Consider the following 19506-nt stretch of genomic DNA (forward strand, 5'->3'; position numbering starts at 1 on the left):
TGTGATTGAGAATACTAGTGTGTGTTATATAACCAAATATAACCATTTACTCAGCAGAAACAGGCCATGTCGGCCTTTCGAGTCTGCACCGGTTCACTAGAACAATCCACTAGTTGTGGCTCCTTGCTGCCATCCCTCATGTGTGTGATCCTTCCCATTGTTAAAGTCAACCCGTGCTGCAGAAAAACAGACAGCAAAAGGCACCACAGAACCAAGTAAACTTACAACAGCTCCTTTATTAACCCTTTTACACTAGTATGAGTGAGGGGGATTGAAGGAAGTGATTCTTCTCTACTCTGAGCCCAACACCAAAAGTACCGGAGTGTTTGCGGTACATTTATACAGAAGCTGGGCTGGGGTGCTGTATGAGACCCTCACAAGTTTCACAGCAGCTGCATTTTGTGTTCACCATTACGTGTTATCTTGTAATATCTAGAATTGTCTGGGAAGATCAGAGAGTTCCTTATCTCGAGACATATTGACATTTGGATAATACTCTCCCACTTGGCATAGGTGTTAAAAAAACAATTATATTCCCATGTCTGCAGTAACTGAAAGCCTTACCTAATACATTGACCCCTTATTAAGCATATTCATAAAACGTATTCTTCCACACTGTGTTCAGCCTGTGTCCAGACTCATTGCTCTTTGAACCCATTGAACATTTCCCTTCCCACATAATACAAGATATACTTTAACTCCTGCCTGCTGTAAGGCAAGCCAAGAGCCCAGCGCCCCTAAAAATAGGAAAAAGAGAAGCAAAGTCAAATCCCTTCAGAGTCACTGAGTGTCAGTGAATTTTTTTGTGTGCATTACAATCTTCATAGCTTTCCAGACATGCCATTGGAAAATGGCACAAATGGTAAAGATCAGCCATGACTTTAATGAATGAGAGGGCAGGTTTGAAAGGCAAAATGTTCTTAACATGAGAATTGGCAGCAGGAGTAGTTCATCTGACCTTTCCAGCCTACCTTCCCATTCACAATTTCACAATCACCTTAAAAATTGAGATGATTTCAAAATATTATTTTCAAATTGATTTACAGCAAAAGGATTGGATGCATCGAAATATGTGGGCCTTTGGAAAGAGATGATAGTTGGTCATTTCTTCCAATAAAATGACTTTAGAGGAAACCAAAGACTGCACATACCTGTTCAATGTCATAGGCCAGAAGAACAAACTTCATGTCTGGTGAGACTTCATATTTGCTAACTCTAAATTCCTTCTGTTAAAATAAAAAAGTATAAGGGACAAATTAGTCACGCTGAACCTTACACTCTTGCAGTCTTACGATCTAAACTCTTAGCATGTAATGTAAATAACTACAAGCCATCGCCAAGTCTTGACCCATGCATTTGCTCTTCGATTTCACACAAAGTTCCAAGGAGCATCAGATAGTGTGGATCATTCACGTTCAGAGGAAGTACTCCGTCTGCATTGCTTTCATTCTGGTAAACTTTTTACTTTGCTATCTCCTCTCCTGAAGGATTCTAGACAGAACTTTGGAACATTACAGCACAGGAAACGGGTTCTTTGGCCCTTCTAGCTCTGCTGTACTATTAATCTGCCTAGTCCCACTGACCTGCACATAGTCCTTAGCCTTCCATATCCCTCCCATTCATGTACCTATCCAAATCCTCCTTAAAGGTGAAAATTGAGTCCAGATTCACCATTTCAGCTGGCAGCTTGTTTCACACCCCCATGACCTTCTGTGTGAAGAAGTTCCCCCACATCTTCTTCCTAAACTTTTTCCCTTTCAAGCTTAACCCATGTCCTCTGGTTTGTATCTCAGTTGAAAAAGCCTATTTGCATTTGCTCTATCTATACCCCTCATAATTTTGTATACTTCTATCAAAATTCCCTCATTCTTCTATGCTCCAGGGAATAAAATCCTAGCCTGTTTAATATTTTGCTGTAATGCATTTCTGGAAGTCCGGACAGATAAATCTTCTGTGTAAGCTTTCAATCTTATTGATATTCTTCCTGTAGTTAGGCAACCAAAACTGCACACAAATATGGCCTCACCAATGTCTTGTACATCTTTACCATAACATCCCAATTCCTATACTCAATCATTTATGAAGGCCAAGATACCAAAAGCTCTCTTCACACCCCTATTTACCTGTGATGCCACATTTTTGTTTTGAAAATTTTATTTAAAGTTTTTAAAAAATACAAATAAAAACATAAAACACAAAATAAAATTTAATCTATCCCCTATAACCCTCCCCAAACTCCCCTCCCAACTATCTCACCCCTTATACCCACCCCCCCCCCCATTTGGAGCTTAAATATTTAAAAAAATTTGTACAGAATCAAAATAGGTTAAGTTTCCATCTGCATGTCAATCTACATCTTTAAACATAACTAAAGTATCTACTTTATGTTTAGATCCATATATTCCAAATACAAAGACCACATTTTAACAAAAAAAATATTATTTCATAAATTATATGTTATCTTCTCTAAGTACAAACAAGATTGAATTTTTTTATGCCATCTTTGTATACTTAATTCAATATCATTTTTCCAAGTTATACATTTTCTGGCCACCACCAAACCCAATCGAATAAATGAGATTTGAGGTTTTTCCATGCGTACTGTAATTGGATTCATATAGCCCAATAAACACATCCAGGGATCCACATATAATTCTGTTTGGAATAAATCTCGCAAAAATTTAATAACTTGCCACTTTCAGGGAAATATGTATCTCTATTCCCAGATCCCTCTGTTCTACCGTACTCATCAGTGCTCCAACATCTCACCACAGTGGAAATCGCCCACTGATGAGCCTCTCATGCTGGTGAATGATAAGTCTTTTGACCAGCCACTGCAGCATAATTAAGATGAGCCTTTAGCTAATATCTACACCAATACCTTTGGCAGCAGCATTCACAGTGGAACATCAGTTGTGAAGCCCTCGCCAGGATGGAGATCTAATTCATCACAGTAAGTGGTCAATCCATGAAGCTCAGGTGAAAACTTTACAAGATTTTGCCTACAGCACAGAAACAGGCCCTTTGGCTCAACTCATTCACAGTGGCCAAATTGCCTGAGCTGGTCCCATTTGTCTGTGCAGTGAATAAATGTGCTGAAGAAAGTCAGGAGGGTATCAGCATCTGTAGGATGTAAAGGGCAACCAACATTTCAGAATAAAAGGTTGGGGGGAGAAGGTGAGGAGAGGAGGGTGGGGAATGCTGCGTGGTCTGCTGAGTTTCTTCAGCATATTTTGTGTTCTGCACTTGACCTGAGCATCTAAGATTTTCTAGATTAACCCCATTTGCCTGTGTTGGCCCTTATCTCTATAAACCTTTCCCATCCTGGTACCTGACCAAATGTCTTCAACATTGTTATCGTCTCCGCCTCCAGCTCTTCCTCTGGCAGCTCGTTCCATATGCCCATCATCTTGTGTTTCAAAGTAGCCCCCGAGGTCCATTTTAAATCCTTCCCTCTCACTTTAAACCTCTGCCCTCTAGTTTTCAATTCCCCATTCTGGGGGAAAAAAGTCTGTGACCATCCAACTTATAAATGTCTCTGAAAATTTTACAGTAAAACCTTGGGAATCTGGAAAAAAACCAAACCGGCAGCTTCAAGCAACTGACAAAAAAAAAATGAGGAAAATAAATTTTAAAAATTAAAATAAATAAGAATAAAATAAAAGGTAAAAATATGCATGTTTAAAATTGTACCTGTGAAAGTAAATTGTAAAAAGGTGGCACGGTTGGAATTGCAGTTAGCAGAACACCATTACAGCGCCAGCGATCAGGAGCAGGGTTCGAATCCTGCGCTGTCTGTAAAGAGTTTGTATGTTCTCCCATGTCTGTGTGGGTTTTCCTTGGGGGCTCCAGTTTTCTCCCACCATTCAAAATGTACCGGGGTTGTTGTTAATTGGGTGTAATTAGGCGGTGTGGGCTCGTGGGCTGAAATGGCCTGTTACCGTGCTGTATATCCAAAATTTAAATTTTAAATCAAATCAAATGTTCTCTGAAATAACACATAAACCATCGGTGAAGTTGGGAGCAAATATTCAGCCAGCAGAGAGCCTTGGTCATGCTTTTCTCGTAGCAGCTGTTTGAATAAAGTTGTGTGAAAGAGCTGGTTGATGTCGCTTGCCGCTGGGGTGACTCTCTTAAAGTGTTTCCTTATCCCTGCTTAGTAAGATTCGCCCCAGTCAGAGGCTTTATCTTAAACTTAGGGGAGGGGTGGTTAATTATCCATAATGTTATTGTTTGTCTTTCGCGCGGTTCCACGGTGGGGGAGGAACCTGCAGATTCAGCAAAAGTTAAATATTTTCAAACAATGTGATTGAAAATAAAGTAAAATGCAATTGAAGCTTGTTTAGTGTAAGTACAGTATATATATATTTGTCTTTTAATTTATTTATTATTAATGCAGGTGTATTAGTTAAGTATTGTAACAGTAAGTCTCAAGCAACCAGAAAATAGACTTATCCAGCATCTACCAATCCCCATAAATGCCAGATACCAGGGGCATTACAGTGCAAGATCACCCCTAAGACTCCTAGACTCCAGTTACAAGTCCCAGCCAATCTGGTCTCTAATAACTCAGGCCAACACTTTCCAGATTAATGGCATATTTCCCAGAGCTTACACACAATTAACCCCTAGAGATATAATTTCATCATGGCACATACCCCAAACTTTGCATAACATTGCATCTTTTTCATAAAGGTTCATGACCCCCCTCGTCCAATTCAGATTATTGCTTTGAAAGACAGTTCCACATTCAAGATGATTCTGAGAAGGCTTTCTTCCCCACAACAAAGCCGGCTTCTAAAATGGCAAACTTCCCATAATGAACGTTGTAATTGCATCAAATTTTATCCATCTTTTCTTTTGTAAAATGCTCCTTTTGAAAAAATACTTACCCGGTACTTATTATCACAGCAAGGCTACTGGCTGTCCAATGATGTGGGGTTAGAGAGGCATCAGAAAATAATATTTGAACTCTAAAATATCTCACACACAAACTGTAATGACAATTAAGAAGTGTAAATTGCAACAAATCATTTGTACTTGGACAATAGAAAGAGAACGCACGTGTTCACATAAGAGAGGACAGAAGCTGGAATCTGAAATGATAAACAATCCTGCTGGAGGAATGTGTCAGACTGAGGAGAATCTGTTGGGGAGGGGGGTAATAGTGGAGAGAAATTAGGTAAAAACACATAGAGATGCTGGAGGAACTCAGACAGTCTGGCAGCATCCATAGCAGATAAAGATTATTTACCTACGTTGTGGCCCTGAGCCTTTCTTCAAGCTATAAGCCAAATTCAGAAAGGCATCGGGTTAAAAACTAGAGAGAGAAATGGGGAAGAATAGGAGGGGGAGGAGGTGTTAATTGGATATGATAAGAGGAGAGGTGAGAATTGATTTTGGCTCTGTGAAAGGAGACCAATGGAAAAGAGAGAGGAAGAGAGATAGAGAGAGGCATCGGAGGAAGAAGAATGGTGGGGGGAAATGGGGTTTTAATGGAAAGCAAAGAAGTCCAAATCAATGCTATCCAGTTGGAGGGTGCCAGACAGAAGATGAGGTGGTGCTCCTCCAATGTGCGGGTGGCCTCCATGTTCTGGCTTGATATCCTACTTCAGAAATAAACTTGCCTTCTGTTCCAGAGAAACATCGCTACAAACCAGTTCAAGGTAAATGCTGAGACAGAATGACAGAGACCTGTCCAGCACAGTTTAACTCTTTGGAGTCACGTGAAGAATTGCAGGTCAGACAATATCCAGAGGGAGAGGCGGTCAGTCAGTGATTCAGTCTGGCTTATCAAGACTAATATCAAATGGTGAAATTACTTATATAAACGGGGAAAGAAGCTGGGGGAGGGACCTGAGGGAGATAGGTCAGAAGGTATAAGAGGTGGAGAGACAGGTAGGGGATAAATCACTGGGAAGGAATGTGAAAAGAGAGGGGGAAAAGGTACAGTGGTAGGTAAAGAAGAGATAGAAACTTTTCACATTGGCTCACCAGTAAATTGTCCATTCAACAAACCGGTTCAAGAAACCATTTTTGCCATTCACACTGGACCACTGTTAACCAGTTCTCTGGATCCTTTCACACTCACCACCAGCATCCTATGGGAGAGGGACACCTATCTTCCACTAATTTGTTCCAGGATATACCATGTCCCTTTCACGCTGGGCTAACCAATCACCCCAGCGGTGATACATCCTCATTAAGCGGTCCATTCCCGGGGTGATCTGACGCCTGCATGCCAATTCGCAAGCGTTAGCAATAGATTGGCAGTTAATTACTGGGATAAAATGCAAGTTTGAAGGGGCTAGTGGAACTAGATGGCGGTGGGGTTACCTAAAATCGGGAAAATCGATGTTCCTGTCAATAAATTTAAGGCTGTCCAGAAAAGGGCTCTGTCACTGTTCGAGATAGTACACAATTACCCACCCACCCCACCCCCCCCCCGCCCACATTTGGGGAAAGGTGTTCATTTCATTGGAAATTCAGGTGCTTGACAATAATCTTACCAGGAATATCAGCGTTTCTGCAATGACCTCACAAACCCCCAAGACTATGTAATAAGCAAAAATCCTGGTAAACTGAGCAGGTCATGCAACATCCAATGAGAAGCAAACGGTGAAAAGACACATTGATGAAGAGCTCAGGCCCAAAACATTGGCCCCCACTAGCTTCCTATAGATGCTGCGCGACCTACTGAGTTTCTCCAGCACTTTTGTGTAATGCCCTACAGTCACAATGTCTGGAGACTTCCCTGTTTAACTACAAGACTGTATCTTGGTTTCTGCCCAACTCTTGGAAAAGCAACAAAAGGTGGAACCAGGGAATGGCATAATAGAGGACTGTTGCAGTTGAATCGTTATTTCCGACCGTGGGAGACCAGCGAATGATCCATCAAGGTCCAAGTAGATGCAACTAACTGGAGCAGCTTGGACATCTACTTTTCACATTTGGATGCAAAATGGGCATTGAAAATCCTGCTAACTGTCAGGCTAACTTAACTCTCACAGTCAATTTGGGATAGCACAACTTTTTTTTCAATTTGTGCAATTTTTCAACAGTGTTGGGGTTTATTCTAAGGCTTAGGGTCATAGAATCACACATCATGCAAACAGGCCTTTTGGCCTAACCTGCCCACACCAACTGAAATGTCCCATCCGCACTAGTCTCACCTGCCATATCCCTCTATACCCAAGGGTAAAATACGAAACTCTGGGGTTAGACTTCCAGTGTCAACTGGAAAATGTGACAATGCAGTTTGACGGTCTGCACCCTCTGATCACGGTGCAGAAGGAGGAATTCAGCCCAGCCAATGAGAGTAAGCTGGGCAGTATGTGTGGGCTGTCCACCCTCTGGATCCCTCCGCCTCCGCTATTTGAGCACTTATCAGAGAACTGCAGATCTATAGTCGCCAAAAGCAGGAGATATAGCCCAGAGGACAGACGTGTCATTAAAACTGAAGTCCAGAGCCTGTGAGCTGAAGGCATCATTGAGCCCAACAACAGGCCCTGGTGAGCTCAGGTGTTGGTGGTAAAAGTGGGGGGGGGGGAGGGAGAAGAACTGGATGGTAATAGACTACAGCCAGACTGTGAATAGATTTACGTTACTGGATGTCTACCCCCTACCCCGTATTGCCAACATGGTGAATGAGAGAGCCCAATATAGGGTCTTCTCCACCATAGACCTTAATTCGGCATACCATCAGAACCCAACCTGACCAGAGAACAGGCCCTAAACGGCTTTTGAAGCCAAAGGCCAACTGCAACAGTTCTGCAGGGTGCCATTCAGTCTGACAAATGGGGTATCGATGTTCTAAAGGAAGATGGACCACATAGTGGATGAGATGATCACAAGCTAAAGGCAATGTTCCTGCATTTGAATAGCATCACTATCACATGGAGGAACACGATACGAATCTAATGGAATTTCTCGCCACACCAAAAACCCTAAACCTGATGTATAATCAGAAGAAGTGCATGTTCCATATTTCACGGCTGGCAATACTAGGGTACATGGTGGAGAGAGGGATCGTGTCCCCGGACCCCGAGAGAATGTGCCCCCTTAGTGAGCTACCGTTGCACCAGAACCTAAAAGCCCTATAAAGATTCTTCGGGTCCTTTTCTTATTATGCCCAGTGGGTCCCCAATTATGCGGACAAGGCCCAGTCATTAGTAGACAACAGACTTTCCCCCATCAACATAAAGCCTTCGAGGGCATAAAGGATGAGATTGCCAAGGTGGCAATGCATGCCATTGGTGAATCCATCGCATTCCAAGTGGAAAGTGATGCATCTGATGTTGCCCTAGCAGCCACGCTGAATCAGGCAGGCAGGCAGGCCAGTGGAATTTTTCTCGGGAACACTCCAGGGCCAGGAATTCAGGCACTCAGCAATTGAGAAAGAGGCTCAGGCTATAGTGGAAGCTATGCGCCACTGGAGACATTCTTTGGCTGGTAGACCATTTACCCTGCTGACGGACCGGAAGGCCGTAGCATTTATGTTTAACCACAAACAGCGGGGTAAAATAAAAAATGATAAGATCATGCAGTGGAGAATCAAAATCTCCACGTACAATTATGAGATCCTATACCGGCCTGGGAAGCTTAATGAGCCACCTGATGATCCGTCCCAGGGAACATGTGCCAGCGCACAAGCCGATTCCTGCATGACAAATTCTGCCACCACTGGGTCACAAGGCTGTAACGCTTCGTGAGGGCTAGAGATGTGCCCAACTCAGTTGAGGAGATTCAGGAACTATGCCGTAACTGCTCATCTGCGCCGAATGCAAGCCTCATTTTTACAGACCGGATAGCGCCCAAATGATTAAGGCAACCCGTCCCTTCGAACATCTTCGTATGGACTTCAAGGGTCCCCTCCCATCTAATAACAGGAATCTCTACTTCCTGAATGTAGTGGATGAGTACTCCTGGTTCCCGTTTGTTATCTCTTGCCTGGACATGACTGCAGCAATGGACCATATTCACTATGTTTGGATACCCCAGCTACATACACAGTGACAGGGGTTCCTCCTTCATGAGTCAGGAGCTGTGACAGTATCTACAGGCGGCGAAGATAGCCACCAGCAGAACTACTAGCCACAACCCCCATGGAAAGGGAAAACGGTACAATATGGAGAGCAATCCTGTTTGTCCTCATGTCAAAAGGGATGCCTCTCTCCCAGTGGCAAGAGGTACTACTGGACGCGCTACAAGTTACCAGGTTCCTGATGTGCACAGCTATGAATGCCATCCCCCACGTGGGACTTTCTTTTCTTTTCCCAGGAGGTTGGCATCCGGATACACTATGCCAGTCTGGCTGATGACATCAGGGCCAGTACTTCTTCACAGACCCCACAAGACAGATTCCCTGATGGAAAGAGTGCAGCTGGTAAATGCGAACCCACAATGCACATTTGTGAGGTACCAAGATGGGAGGGAGGACACGGTGTCAGTACAAGACCTGGCTCAGGCAGGGTACACTAATACTGATCAGATGACCCCAGAAGAAACAGACGGTCAATCGACACAGCGCCCATCCACGTCCCAGGGTTTTGACGTATTTCCCATCCCCCCCTCAGAAAACAGTAGAACCCCGTCCCCCCAAGCACCAGTCAATCCCACAGAGATTTTGTCAGCAAAAAGCCCACCCCAACAGGCAGAAAAGGGTTCTGTAACCGAAGTTCCACCCACATAGGTACACAATCCTGCGAGCTCGATGCAGGAACAAGAGCAGCTTCGCCCAGCGCCTCGGAAGTCATAGGGGATCACAAGACCACCAGACAGGATGCACCTGTGATGGACACTATGAACAATGTATATATGTAATACAGTACAGTATGTGCTCCATGTCGCCGGGTTTTATCTCAAAGAAGGGGCAAATGTGGTGAAAGGCATTTGCATGGATGTATGGACTGGCCAGTCCGAACCTCCCTGACCTTCCCTGACTCCTCCCTTGGCTCCTCCCTGGATTTCCCAATAAAGGCTGGTGTGCCTGGACTTTCCCCCTCTTGCTCCTGTACCTGGAACCTGGCCAAGACGTGTATCCGTAATGCTCAGGTTTTGGTAATTAGAGCCGTTTAATCACTCCGTCATGTCGACGTCATTATTGTGCGCTCCACAATGAGCAAACGAAAACAGTTGCTTTTCTGACCAGTGAGTCTGAAAATCTTACCAGAAACAGGTTTTCAATGTGGCACTGTCATTAGTGCCATTGGGTGACAGATTTAGTGCAGTAGTTCACGCAACGCTGTTACAGCAACGGGGACTGGGGTTCAAATCCAACGCTGTCTGTAAGGAGTTTGTACATTCTCCCTGTGTCTGCGTGGGTTTCCTGCAGTTGCTCCGGCTTCTTCTCACTCTTCAAAATGTACCAGGAATATAGGTCAATTGCGTGCATTTGGGGCAGCACGGGCTTATGGGCTGAAAGGGCCCATGTTGAAATTTTAAATTTAAATTTAAAATTATTATCACTTGTCCAAAATTTATCTGAGAAAAAATGCCGCAGGGTACAACATTCCTGAGGGTTCTAATTTCCTGAATGGGCTATTGTGCTGGTACATAATTTCCCTGCAAGCTAATGTGCTTTTTCATGCCACATGGTGAGTGCATTTCCAGCTGCTGATCTCTTGCTGAGTCTGGATATTGGTCAGATATGATTCTTCCCTTCTTGATCCACATCAACGCAGCTGAGTGCACACAGATAAATGGAACCTTTGGGTTTGACAATTGATGCACTGAGCACCAGTGACCAAAAGAGAAACTCTCTCCCAAGAATCTTGGAAATGGCACAGGCACTGAAAACTAAATCCAGGTGTCGAGGCCTGCGTCACTCCCTTTCTCATTTATTTTAGGCTGTCAATCTCCCTTCTGCCTGACACTGTTTCTGATTTCTCTTCAATTCTCATTATTCTCCCTATTTCCCCGTGGAGAAGACTCTCGGAGTCGAGGAAACATTCTCTCGAGCTGAGGATTAGTTTAGACTGGTGCAGAATGAAATAAATTTTGCTCGTCATTGCTGCAGACTGCTACAATGTCGAGGCTCCTATTGAATCCCAAATAATCACAGAGAAAGAGTACACAAAATAATCTTCCGTAAATGCCAGCGATACCTTACGAGCTCTCTCAAGGGAACAGCAGTGCAAATAATGTGTCCTTCCCCCAGAAAAAGTTTCACAAAGCAGCAACGAACACTTTCAGATGAATCCTGATAATAGGTTTTCCCATGATAAAATTGTCTCCAAGCAACTATAACTTTAGTTGAGAAACCATTGATTCTCCTTTCTCTTGTCTCCATAGGATCCTGTGATTAGAAAGCTTTTTGTAACCTCAAGGTTTATGGTATTGATTGTCGAAGGCTTAAATCCAATCCTTTGTTTATTTTTCTGTGGGTAACCCTTTAAGTGCATTTGTGATGTGGCTGGGAAGTGGAATGAAGGCACAGAACATTAAACTTAGTGTAAAGGATCTCACGGGGAAACAGAAAATCTGTGGACGCTGCAATCTTGAGCCGATTGCCGACTCCGCTGGTCAGACCACATCCATGGGTGGAACTGGTCTGGATCACCTTATCAAGGCTAGAGAGAAAGGGCTGATATTACAGATATAAAGATGGCAAGAAGCTTGGGGGAGAAGTGGTAGAGCAGAAGATTGTGAAAGGTGGAGAGAGAGAGAGAGAGAGAGGCAAAGGGGGAAACCATTTGGAAGTAAGAGAGAAGAGAGAAAAATAAGGACAGCTGTAGGTAAAAAAAAAGAGATGGAAACAGTGGAACCTGATGCAGGTGGAATGATATATTCCACAGCACAGGAAGGATGGACAAAAAGGGGAATGGAGTGGAATGGAATGGAATGCACCTGCGTTTTTACTGCAGGCACTTGGAGCAGTAGTGTGAAATGTTCAGTCAGATCATGGAGTAGAGCTGGAATTAATGGGGACAAAATAAGAATGAGCAAAGGGCAGAAAACATTGGATGGAATTTATCATCAAGAGGTCACTGCATACTGGTTGTAACATTGGCATTAATCAAGAAATTGGAGGTGCACGTGACAGAGTCCATGCGATTATTTTGGGAGGACCGCAACCTACATATAGACTGGATGAATCTGGGTGTATATTAAAGAAATGTGTATATTAAGGAGAAGACCACACCCAGTTCTGATCTCCTTACTGAAGCAAGGACGTACTTAGCAAAATGCAAGAATTCATTTGGTTGTTTCCAGAGAAGGTGGATTTACCATAAAATGAAATAGAGTTGTATCTTCTCCAGAGTTTAGAAGAATAAGCGGTGTGGTTTTTTTAAAAACGACTTAATTTGCCAGTCCGGATGCAGGAAAAATATAACTCCGAGTGAGGAGTTTAAGATCAGTGGTCACTGTTTCAGAATAAAGACTGAGATAGTCCTTCACACGTAGGGTAGTGAAGCTTTGGAATTCTCTATTTAGGAGAGCTCAGGAGCTTTGGTCATTGTTTTCAGTAAAACCCCGATATCCAGCAGCTATGGGGATTAGTTAGATAGGTTAATTTTCTGGTTGGTTGAGATTGCATGTTGCGTGGATTGGTGAACTAATGGCGAGGAACGCCAATTTTGAACCAGTATTTTTTACCTATTAATTTTTCTGTGATTTTGTTTTTGCCAGTTGCTTGAATTCCAGATATCCGGGGTTTTAGATCTCAGAATATTAAGGGAAGACACATGGGTGAATAAAAAATAGAGGGTTATAGGGTACAGAAGGTGTAGAACATTTTTTTTGGAAGATCAACATTGAGGGCTAAAGGGCCTATACTGTGCTGTATTGTTAAGGGAATCAAGGGATCTGGGGATAACTCAGGAACATGGCACTGAGACAGAAAATTAGTCATGATTTGGATGAAAGGGCAAATGACCTACACCTGTTTCTGCATCTTCCGTATTTTTATTCCTGTAGACTGAACAATGGAGCACCATGTTGAAATAGAGCATTGCATTGTCTCATTGAGATTCAAATTCTAAAGCATTGTTATGTAGATAAAGACTCTGTGATAGTACAGATTCTATCACAAATGTGTACATGTACAGACTGTATTGTAGGATGACTGTGATTGGCTGAGAGCGTAGCCACACCTACTAGCAGATCTTAAAGGGCTGCTCCTAGCCAGACCAGGTCATTCTGGACTGGTCGACCTACATGTGATACGCTCCAGTCTTCTAGTTAATAATAGCCTTGGTTTGGATCAACAAGCCTTTGATTCTTTCGACGCGCTCTCCAGAGTGTAGCCATGCTACTATAGCAAAGTCCACAGCAGCCTTGAGATCATTGATTACACGTCTATTCTGTTCTCAGTTCTTCTCTGAATTTAGCAGAGCAGTTCTCATTCCATTTTAACAAGTAGATAGAGTCCTGCTTGATTGACTTTTAACACACCTGCAAAAGCAGCATTGGGTCTTGGCATGAATTTCTTGTGTTGATTTCTTAAACCTTTATATTATCACTGCATAAAATTCAAGTCTTTAAGTGTTTCCAATTAACCTCCAGCCTCGATGGCTTTCAGGTTCCAGATCTCCAGAAGAAATACTACCTGGCACCACTTCTAGCCCTAATGATGAGGTTGTTTCCATTTCTTCTGGGCTCTTCTATTGGATGAATTAGTTTCCTTTAATCTAGCCTGGGTATCTAGTGGAGGAGTCACAACAGACATGTATGTATTTACTGCAAGTCATTAGGAATTGGGAGGGGATCTGAACACACCAAAACTCCGATGATTATTGGATCGGAGGTTAACCCACAGGACCATAAGAGCGGCAGAGAGGATTACTGGAGTCTTCCTCCCCTCCATTGACGTGATCTGCAGGGATTGTTGTCTGAGGAGGGCGTGCAAAATCATTGAGGACCCTTTCCACCCTACACACAGCATCTTTCAGCTGCTCCCATCAAAAAAGGGATACAGGAGGATCAGAGCCAACACCACCAGGGTGAGGAACAGCTTCTTCCCAGGGGCAGTGAGGATGCTGAACGACCAAAGGAACTGCTCACACTAACTATCTGAGACTCTCATATTCATGAAACAATATTTACTTATTTGTAGAGATGAAATACTTGTCCTACATATGTATTGTTTGTCGGTAGGTATATGTGTTACATCTGGTTGCGTGTCTGTGTCTTTTTCACTAACGACTGGAAAAGGCTCTTTTGTCAGGTTGTACTTGTGCAATCAGATTACCATAAACTTGAATTGACTTGATTTCCCTGGTTTGAGCTCCTTTCAAGGATACCTTAACTACACTTTGGTATCAGCCTAATGAACCTTCTCTGCACACCCTCCAAGGCAAGGATCTCCTTCCTCAGATAAGGCGACCAAAACTCCACACAGAAGGTGTGGTCTCATCAAGACCCTGTACAGATGTAGCAGGATCTCCCTACTCCTGTACTCAAATCCTCATGAATATGAATATTTAAGAAAATAAATAAATAAATATTTTTTTATTCGTGAATAGCAGAGTCTCAATGGTGAGTGGAGCAGTTCCTTGGGTCGTTCGGCATTCTCACTGCCCGCGGGACGAAGCCTGGTGGTGCTGGCATGGAAACTCTTGTTTCTCTTTCCCAGTGGCAGCAGCTGAAAGGTGGTGTGTGCTAGGGGTCCTCAACCATTTTTAATTTTTAGAAATAATTTTAGACATACAGCATGGTGACAGGCCATTTCGACCCATGAGCCCAAATACATCCAATCAACCAACCCAGGTACGTTTTAAACAGTGGGAAGAAACTGGAGCCACTGGGAAAAACCCACACAAGACACAGGGCAAAAATGTACAAACTTCTTACAGACAGTGCGGGATTTGAACTCTAATACTGATTGCTGGGTCTGTTACAGCATTGCGTTAACTGCTATGCCAACCTTGCCACCCTCTTCAGACAAAAGATCACCTAAATGAAGGGAAGGGAGACCTCGTCATCCTCTCAACCCCTCGGATGGCCCTGTGGAGTGACCTCCATTCCAATTTTCTACAGCCACCGCCCCACCCTGTGATGAAGCCAGCTAGGACACTCTCCATCGAGCTCCTGTAGAGGGTTGACGTGATGGTGGCCGGCAGCCTTGCCCACTTCAGCCTGCTCAGGAAGTCTACTTGCTGTTGTGCCCCCCCCGATAAGTGATGAGATGTTGTGTGTCCATGATAGGTCACTTATTAAGTGGACTCTGAGGAACTTGATGCTCTCTCCACTACTGAGATATTGATGTGTAGTGGAGAGTGGTCATTCCTGGTTCTCCTGAAGTCCATGTTTATCTCCTGGTCTCAACCCATCACTTCTTCTATTGGTGCAGAAATAGCATCCAAATCACAACGGTAGCTCATAACAGGAAGTTGCTAATTGAAAGGCACCCTCTAAAAATAAATGGTCAATTAATTTGGGTGCAATTAGGCGGCACAAGTTTCAATGGCCGGAATCGGCTTCTACTATATTGCATTAACAACCATCCATGAAATTTATTGTGAATTATATCAATTTTTTATTGACATACCAAGAGAGGAGTCATAGGTCACATGCAAAGCTGAAAGGAACAAACTGATTCCACAAAATGTTTGTTGTTCAGTTTGGAGGTGCAGGGATGAATAGATAACTCAGCTGTTATTGCAGAAAGCAGTTATTTAGGATGATTTCATTCATAGCTTTATCCAATCTTTAAGAGTACTTTGAAACCAATTTTTTTGGGAGGTGTTGCAGTTGACTGCAGTGGAATTACTTTGCCAGGGCAGAATTCAAGAAATCATGGCGTTGAGCGAAACTGGTCTCACTCAGGAATGTTATGAAGGTTGACAGGAGGTGATGATCCTTGTGTGGTAATCCAGTGAGATGCTCATTCATGAAGGATGGTAAATTGCAAGAGAGGCCAGCAATTCCTCTTTCAAAACAGGCAGATAATAAGAAGACGGCAGAATTTTCGAGCTAACCAAGGTTGCAGAGGGCGAACATTCAAACCAGTGAGTTGTGAAGCTGGGACTACTCAGCAGGTGATCAGCAGGAGCTGGAAGCCCCCGAGTTTTTAGAAAGTCAATAGAAGGCATCTCTCCTTGGGGAACAGACAGGAAACATTGATTTTCTTTTAAAAGAAGCAAATCAATAAAATAAATATATAGGCTTCATTTGGTAGAAAGACACAATAAACGCACTATTCCGAATATAAAAGATTATCAAAAAATGCACAGGACTTTTTAAGTTAATATGGGGGGCATGGATTCATGGGCTGTAAGGGCCTGTTACCATGCTGTATGTCTTAATTTAACAAAAAATGGAAATTTTAAACATTTAACATCAATAAACCTTTGCTCCCCTGCAATCTACATCATGAGGAACCACCACTGACCCAAAGTAAAACACACACAGAAATGCTGAAGGAATTCAACTGGTCTCGCAGCGCCCATAGGAGATAAATATATATTACCGACGTTTCAGGCCTGAGCCCATCTTCAAGGTGTATGCAAAGAACAGGAAGGCGTCAGAATAAAGACTGAAGGCTGGCAGTGGGAGGAGTCTACACCAACAAAAGGATAGGATAAGAGGAGAGGTGAGAATTAATTTTGGTTCTGTGAATGAGACAGAGAGAAAATGAGTTGGGTGGGGGGGAATGGAAGAGAGAGAGAGAGAGAGAGAGAGCTAGGGGAAAGGTGACAGGGGGAAGAAGAGGGGTGGGGGGTAACGGAAACTGGAATGGTCGATGTTAATGCCATCTGGTTGGCGGGTGCCCAAGTAGAAGATGTTCTCACCATTGACCTGATGTTTGGTTCAATTGAGTTATTGAGATATTAATGAGCAGTGGCTAATCATTTAAACAATTACTCCAACCCAAAGGTATGAGCATTCAATTTCAGCTAACCCTCGCCTCCTATGTTTTCCTCTCTTTCTCTCCTGATCTACCTCATCTTACCCTAACCCTCCCTCCAACCACCACCATCATCCATTTTGTCCCTCTCTCCTGGTTCCTTTTACCTATGACTCAAACATTTTGTCCACTGGATCAGCTCCCTCCTGTGGCCTCCCTTCATATCTCCCTTAATGGGTCCCATTATCATCTTTACTTTGTGTTATCACTCTTTAGATGCTCTCTCCACCTTCACCCTCTCCTTCCCCCAATTGGCCTTTTGTTTAGACATAGAGCATGGGGTAACAGGGCCTTCCGTCCACAAACCATTAATCAGCAACTCCCATATATTTTGAAAGGTGTGAGGAAACCAGAGCACTCTGAGGAAACACGCAGATACGGGGAGAATGTTCAAACTTCTTACAGACGGGATTCAAGCCCAGGTCGCTAGCGCTGTAACAGCAGTACACTAACCGCTACGCCCCCTGGCTCTATGTCTTCTTGTCTCCTTACCTTTTCCACCTACCACCCACACCACAGTCTACCATATCCACCCCTTCCTGGCTCATTCTTCATCGGCTGTCCCATCACACTGGTTCTCTCCACCCTCAGTCCTGGTTCAAAGTCTGGGCCCGAAATGTCAACAATTCCTCACCCCTCCCCCCACCCCGCCACCCTCCACTACAGACGATGTTCAACCTGCTGAGTTCCCCAGTAGTATTTTTCCAAAAGAATTATATTATAGTTTGGAGCAAATACACGTCATCCCTTTAAAGAAATGTGATTCATCCACGGCCAACAAGACAAATTAACCAAAGTGTTGGATCAAACCAAAAGCTTTCATGATTACCAATATATTTTGAGGTGGCAACTAACAGAATAGATGAAGGGGAACGTTGAATGAAATGTATGTGGACTTTCAGAAAGTCTTTAATAAGGTGCCACACAAAAGATTATTAAACACAATTAGAGGATGTGGAAATAAATAAAAATAGATGCTGGAAAACTGAAATTAAATCAGAGAATATTGGAAACAATTCATGCACCCATCTGTGAAAGGAAAATCTGTTTCAGGTTCAAAATTCTTCACCAGAACTGGGAAGTTCTTAAATGTTGATTTTTTTCTCTCTCTCTCTGCAGATACTCACTTACTTGTTGATTGCTTCCAGTTATTGTTTTAATTAAAAGTCATGGGAATGAAGGAAATTTATCATCATGATGTAACGGGTTTAAATCAGACATTTCCAGACTGGGATGCAAAGGGATATGGATTGCTACAGAAATCGATGCTGTTCTCAAAACATTCGGATTAAGAGACCGAATTCACTGATGGTGTTAAAATGGGTGACAGTGGGAGATGTGAGCAGATGTAGAGAGGCTTCAAGAGGAGTCAGGCAGACTGAGAAAATGGGAATGGACGAAAAGGAAAAATGAAAGGTCAACCACCCATGTTAAAAAAAAACGAAAGGTGGATTATTTTTAAATGACAATTACTGAAAGATGTTCAATGGGTGATGTTCTACATTCCTCGTAAGACAGAAGCCTGAATGTTATAGCACCAAGAACATAGAACAGGTTGCACCGAACATGATGCCCAAATTAAACACATCACCGCTACTTGCACCTCTATTCTCTGTAACGCTATTATATCTGCTTCCAGCACCACAGTTCTGACAGCCCACTACAGTCACCTACTGTATTAAAAAAAAACTCTGCATAAAACTGCCCCATTTTTCTCCTTCAAACTTTCCTCCCTTCATGACGACTAGTATGTGACACTTTTTCATACCCTGGGAATAAAGGTTCAGACTGTCGAGCCTCTCATCATTTTACATATTTCTATCAGATCTCCCTCAGTCGCTGGCTCTGGAGAAAATAACACGTTTGTCCAACCTTTCCTTATAATCCCTCTAATCCAGGCAACATTCGCCTTCTCTTTTCTACCCTTTCTAAAACCTCCACATCCTTCCAGTAACTAGGAGACCTTCCAGAACTGCATCTGCTGTGGAGCGATTGTGACGATAGACAAATGGCAGTGGGTCCAGATCTTTACTTAGGTACGTGCCAATTCTGGCCTTTTGGCGACTTCATCGGAGTTTTCAAAAACTAAAGTTAATCTCATTGAAATGTGCAAAGTTCTTGCAGAGCTTGACCAGGCGGATAAAGGAAGGATCATCTCATGCCTATGATGGGTGGAGCAGGTGGCCATCAACGATTACCCATTTTCCCACCACCAATTTAGAGGCATTTTACCTACCAGCCTATCATTAGATGGCGGGTGGGGCGGGGGAGGGGAGGGTGGCGGCGGGGGATGGGGGAACCACCACACAATCACAGTGTGAATTCCACACAGACAGCAAAAGATGACAGGATTGAAGTCAGACTGAGCTGTGGGTGAGTTCTACTAACTATCTAACCATGCATCACTTGGCAAAGTTGAACAAGGACTGGCTCATCATGGATGAATCTTCAGAAATATTAAAATTAAAGTTGGATTAAAGTGCTGGATATCTGAAAAAATAAACCTCACTCATACTTGAACTTTCTTACTCCTGAATTTTATCAAATCATGGAATCAAACAGCAAAGAAAAGGGGCCTTTTACTTCACCACACATTTGCTGACTGTCTATACTAGCCTGCATTAGGCCGATATCCCTCTATCTTTTGTGAAATACAA

The 19506-nt window shown here is 43.2% G+C and overlaps 1 protein-coding gene across 4 annotated transcripts in view; it reads right to left on the reverse strand.

Annotated features, from left to right (window-relative positions):
• Window positions 1–19506, reverse strand: part of dpp6a (dipeptidyl-peptidase 6a) — an 810473-nt gene that overhangs the window by 255903 nt on the left and 535064 nt on the right. For all 4 annotated transcript variants that reach the window (XM_069914792.1, XM_069914791.1, XM_069914794.1 and 1 more), the window contains exon 5: window positions 1152–1226. In XM_069914792.1, coding sequence (XP_069770893.1) covers window positions 1152–1226 — 75 coding nt within the window. The remainder of the gene's footprint in view (window positions 1–1151; window positions 1227–19506) is intronic.

This window comes from Narcine bancroftii, chromosome 1, assembly GCF_036971445.1.
Source record: "Narcine bancroftii isolate sNarBan1 chromosome 1, sNarBan1.hap1, whole genome shotgun sequence".
Lineage (NCBI taxonomy): Eukaryota > Metazoa > Chordata > Chondrichthyes > Torpediniformes > Narcinidae > Narcine > Narcine bancroftii.